Source organism: Penaeus japonicus, unplaced genomic scaffold (assembly GCF_977035675.1).
Source record: "Penaeus japonicus unplaced genomic scaffold, GWHDUDI00000001_assembly GWHDUDI00000007, whole genome shotgun sequence".
Classification (NCBI taxonomy): domain Eukaryota; kingdom Metazoa; phylum Arthropoda; class Malacostraca; order Decapoda; family Penaeidae; genus Penaeus; species Penaeus japonicus.
Window position 1 is genome coordinate 5,157,988 of NW_028234409.1, and position 5,439 is coordinate 5,163,426.

The 5,439-nt window shown below is 41.3% G+C and overlaps 1 protein-coding gene across 1 annotated transcript; it reads left to right on the forward strand.

Annotated features, from left to right (window-relative positions):
- Nucleotides 1-2,520: 2,520 nt before the first annotated feature.
- Nucleotides 2,521-4,749, forward strand: LOC122253893 (protein FAM200A-like). Its single transcript, XM_086538172.1, has 3 exons — nucleotides 2,521-2,644; nucleotides 2,842-3,173; nucleotides 3,290-4,749. The coding sequence occupies exons 2-3, from the start codon at nucleotides 2,891-2,893 to the stop codon at nucleotides 4,747-4,749; spliced, it is 1,743 nt and encodes a 580-aa protein (XP_086394298.1). The 5' UTR covers nucleotides 2,521-2,644; nucleotides 2,842-2,890.
- Nucleotides 4,750-5,439: the final 690 nt, after the last annotated feature.

Sequence of the window (5,439 nt, forward strand, 5' to 3'; positions counted from 1 at the left end):
CCTGGAGATTAACGATTTGCAAAATCCCAGGCAACATGGCTTCAGACCAGGCAGAGGAACATCAACAGCCATTGCAATCATATATGAAGAAATCGCCAATGCCATGAGCGAAAGGAACCAAGTCAATGTGGTTCTGAGAGATGTGGCCAAAGCCTTCGACAAAGTTTGGCACACAGGCCTGAAACTTAAGATCATCAGGCTGAACCTCCCGACGTCCTTGACCAAGCTATTGTGTGACTTTGTTGAAGGTCGGAGTGCAAGAATAGTCGTCGGCAATACAGTCGGCGAAGCAATTCCCCTCATGAGTGGAGTTCCACAGGGAAGCTGCCTCTCACCGACACTGTTCACAATTTATACAGCAGACCTGCCTGAACCATCACATGGCAGCAATCACTATATGTATGCCGACGACATCACTCAGATAATCAAGTATGAAGGGAGATCGATCGAGATGATGGCACTCAGAACTGCCAGAGCCATAGAGACCATCAATCGATACGAAAGACAGTGGAAGATCTCAACCAACATGAGAAAATTCCAAGTCATTCCTGTGGCCAAATTCAAGACAGCAGATCTGATAGTGGACGAGGAAGCAGTGGACTACTGTGACAAAGGAAAGATACTAGGGCTAACAATTAGCAGAAGAGGAATTGTCCCTCAAAGCTAAACATCAGCTGAACAAGATCAGAAGGTTCCAGACACTGAGTACTGAAACCAAGCTCTACATTTATAAAGCCCTAGTGCGGCCCATCATGGAATACCCGCCAGTGCCTACTCACACCATTTCCAGAAGGCAGATGATGAAGCTACAGACTATTCAGAACCAGGCAGGCAAATGGATTCTGAATATTCGCTTTCCTGAAGTAGTCACTGCACGAGAGATCCATGAAAGACTAAGGATCGAGGCGATCACCCAGAGACTCCACCATCAAGCCAGAAGATGGACAAAAATCCAAGATGAGGATGAGGAGCTCTACAATCGCCTCAACGTTCGTCCAGAAGGCACACATGCCTGGTGGCCCAAAAGCCTCAGCAGAATCAATGGCATTGAAGAAGTTGAGGCCATATTCACGGCATCAGGTACAGGAGACCGATGATCAAGTAAGGAGGCAACCATGAAGAGGAGAACACAAAAAGAAGATTAAGTCAAGAATGAAGAAGTAAACTTCAAGAGGACCTGCAATCAAGAAATCAAGACTCAAGATTTTTTAACACCTTTTAACCCAGACTACAAGCCAACCCACAGGGCTCCACTTCAACGTCAAGCACGGCACATCATGCATAGCAGTGAGAGGTGACGTGCGAGGTCGGCGAAGTGCAGCGTGGGCAGAGCTTCAGAATGTAAAAATCCCCCCCCCCCAAAAAAAAATATATATATATATCCCTTAAAAAATAGCCTGCTAGGTGTTCTGGTTTCTGGCTGCCTCCCGAAGGGTTGACCCGGGGCTTTGTTCAGCTACTAAGGGCGCACATGCAAGCTATTCTCTGACTTCTTTCTCCTGGTCTTACAACTTATCTTTTCTCCTTTCTCCACCTTTCTCAGCTTTCCTTCTATCACTTTATCTCCTCGCAAATTTCATTTCCACTATCCCTCCAGCTCCCTTCATCACTTCCTCTTCACTTTACACACTTCCATTATTCACTTCAACTTCCTTCTCCTCAAGACCAACTCCAATAAAAAGCTAATACTCTCTTCACTCTACTTAACTTTATAACTCTCACTTTATCTCCTCCCAAGTTTCTTTTCACTATCTCTCCAGCTCCTTTCACCACTTCCTCTTCCGCTTTATCACGCTTCAAAAAAAAAAAAAAAAAAAAAAAACATATTTTTTGGTTTTTACTAACATAATTTATTGAATAAATAATAAAGAATCCTTAACCCCAACCCAAGTTCCAGACCCCTTCCTCCCAACCCTCTTCAACTTACTCACCCTCACAGATAAGAAGAAGAATAAATCAACAATCAACAAAGACTTTTCCCCTTCCGACCTGGCAGGCCTCCCAGAAGGTTTTGAGTGAGCATGACACTTCAATAACTTAAAAAGCCAGACAGGGAGTTTCGTCCTCCCACTACTTTAACTACAACTTTCCTTCATTTTCCTGACTGTTTATCTTCACCTGAACTCTTCGTCTAACTTAACTGTCCCCTTCCACTTCGGTGGGAGTTCCAGTTATTATTATCCCGCTCTCTCTCTCCGTGGCCGTGCTCCTCTCTTCTTCAAGTGAAGTGAACTACTTGAAGTGAATACAGTGTTGCCAGATCTACCGAAATTTCATGAGATTTACTGAAATTCCGACGAATCTCACGAAATACCGAATTATTGCTGCAATCTACAGAATTTTGATAGGTTCTCCAGAATATCTCCAGAAATTAAGCTTCCCTGTTACTGGTAGTTCGAAATTCATGAGAGGGGAAGGGAGTGGGCAGAGCAGAAGGGGTAGGGGGGTTAGCGAAGCTGCCTGCAGCCTGACTCAGCTGCCTGAGAGAGGACGGGTACACAGCTGACGCGTCTGTGACGTGTTCGTCTAGGCATGTGAACAGTAACCGCACTTTGCGGCAACTACAGTTAGCTGGTGGCACTAAAAGGTGACGGACGGAAGACAGTGTGCAGGATACCTAGTTTTGCATCACGTTAACTGGAAGGTGAGAAGTGGTCTACTGCATATTTTATAGATCATAATATGTGTTTAGGATTTAAAGAAATGAAATGGTAGCCTATACCGACTTACTGTATCAGTGCATTTTGGCTGAAAACTCGCAACTGGAAGTTCAAATTATTATCATTTATGGTTGTTAAAGAGTTAATCGATACTCATTATATTCATTTTCGTTGGGAACAGGGGTCCTGTCAGGCCATAGATAAACCCCGACTGCATGCTGTAACGTAACATGGCGTCAGAGTCAGAAGAAGATGGGTCTGAAGGCAGCAGAAAGAAAGCAAGATATGCCCAGAAATACAACACAACATGGGAATCTGATCCAGAATTTAAAGGATGGCTGAGGCCAAGTTCAAAGGGACAGTTGTTTGGATTTTGTAGTGCTTGCCATGTTCATATATCTGTGAGTCACGGGAAAATGGAAGTTAGAAAACATTCAGCTTCAAAGAAACATAAACAAAATTGCACTGTAGTAGCCAAACAGCCTTCTGTCTTAGACATGCCTAGAGTGAGTGGTAAAAAGAAACTGTACAGGAAAGTGAAATAAGACTTGCAGCATTCATCTGTGAGCATGATTTACCGATTAGAACTGTAGAACATATGCCCAAACTAATTCAAGCAATATGTCCAGATTCTGCTATTGCCAAAGAATTGAAATGTGGACGGACAAAACTGACGTCCATTGTAAACCATGTGACTGGTGAAGAAAGTGCTGCTATGTTAGTTACAAAGTTGCAAGAATCCAAGTTTTCATTAATAGTGGATGAAAGTACAGATTTGTCTAGTACCAAACATTTGTGTATGGTTGCTAGAACTCTCATAGGTGACAAAGTAGCAGATTGCTTCTTAGGACTGATTCCCTTGCAAGAAGCAACTGCAAGAGCCCTTTATGATGCAGTGACAATTTTTTTTACTGATAACCACATCCCTTACAAAAATAATATGATTGGCTTTGGTGCGGATGGAGCCAATTCTATGCTAGGAGCTCATAACTCTCTTTCAACTTTGCTTAAAAATGACATACCTTCACTTTTTGTTATGAAATGTATTTGTCACTCCTTTGCTCTTTGTGCCTCATATGCTTGTGCTACTTTGCCCAGGGATGTTGAAGATTTAGCACGTGATGTTTTTTCATATTTTCAGTGTAGTCCTAAACGCATGGGAATACTGAAAGAATTTCAGTCTTTTGTCAATGTGAGACCACACAAATTGCTTCATCCAAGCCAGACACGGTGGTTATCATTACACATGGTTGTGGCTAGGCTCCTTGAGCAATATGAAGCACTCAAGCTGTACTTTACAGGAGCTGTGCTTGATGACAGACTTTTGGCATCTGAGAACATACTGCAAAGACTAAACAACCCTTTCACAAAGTTGTATCTCCAATTTCTTGACTTTGTTCTCCCCATTTTTAACTCCCTCAATTTACAAATGCAGTCAGAGAGTCCACAGGTTCACACACTGCACAAATCAGTGTTGCAGTCCTTCAAAACTCTGTTAGAATGCTATCTTAAAGATGAATACCTGCAAAAGACACCCATTAGCAAGGTAGAGTACAAGGATCCTCGTAACTTTAAGGAACTATCTTGTATGTATCTTGGAGCCAAGGTAGGGATGTCTCTCTGTCAAGAGCAAGCACTCCCATTGAAGGATGTGCAAGTGTTTCGACAACGTTGTCAGATTTTTCTAATAGAAGCAGTAACACAGATTAGCAAAAGATTCCCATTTGATGGTACTGTTTTCCAGAATTTAAAGGTACTAGATCCCCTAACTGTAAAGAGTAAATCAGTTGCATCACTGATGGCCTCCTTTCCCTCTCTTGTAACTGACCAAACTCTTCAAGATATTGATACAGAATGGAGGTTGCTCAAAAACAGTGATATGGTGAGCTCTGAGATGTGTGATCTCAATGTAACTCAGTTCTGGGTAAAAGTGCGTGACACTAAAACAGGTAATAATGAGCCAATGTACCCACACCTCTCTACCTTCATGCTTAATTTGTTGTGCTTGCCTCACTCAAGTGCAACGGTGGAGAGAGTATTTTCAAGCATAAATCGCATGAAAACAAAACTGAGGAACAGACTCAACTAAAACCATTAGTGGATTGCTTCACACAAAAAGAATGATATCAAATTATAATTGTGATGGTTTTGAAATAAAAAAAGAAATGGTTAAAAGAATGAATAGTGAAATGTACAAGAATAAATGTGAGCAGAAAACAGCAGCTGAAACCACTGCTGCTGATGATGATGAAGTAGAAGATTGATGTATTTTAGGCTAAACTAAGGTAATTCTTTTTGTTTTGTGAAAGAAGTTTTTTTTGTTTTTTTCTACCAGCATATTATAAGAAAGTATTACAGTACTTACAGAAAGTTTCTTGATTTGATTTCACTGCTTCAAATGTATTCATATGGATTTTTTTATTTGATTATATGTACATATATCATGGAGCGTGTCTACTGATTTTTCACCTATATCTACTGAATTTTTCCGCACATTTCTACTGAAATTTCACCTGCGCCATCTGGCAACACTGAGTGAATATCAAGTGAAGTGAACTAGGTGAAGTGAATACTAAGTGAAGTGACTGTTAAGACGTAATTACCGAGTGAAGTGACTGTTAAGACGTAATTATCGAGTGAATTGAACTAGGAGAAGTGAATACTAAGTGAAGTGACTGTTAAGACGTAATTACCGAGTGAAGTGACTGTTAAGACGTAATTATCGAGTGAAGTGAATACTAAGTGAAGTGACTGGAGACGCGAATATTGAGTGAAGTGA

Coding starts and splice junctions, on each gene's coding strand:
- LOC122253893 (XM_086538172.1), top strand. CDS start 2,891: ATGGCGTCAGAGTCAGAAGAAGATGGGTCTGAAGGCAGCAGAAAGAAA. Junction 3,174..3,289: donor AGACATGCCTAGAGTGAGTG/GTAAAAAGAAAC, acceptor CAATATGTCCAG/ATTCTGCTATTGCCAAAGAA.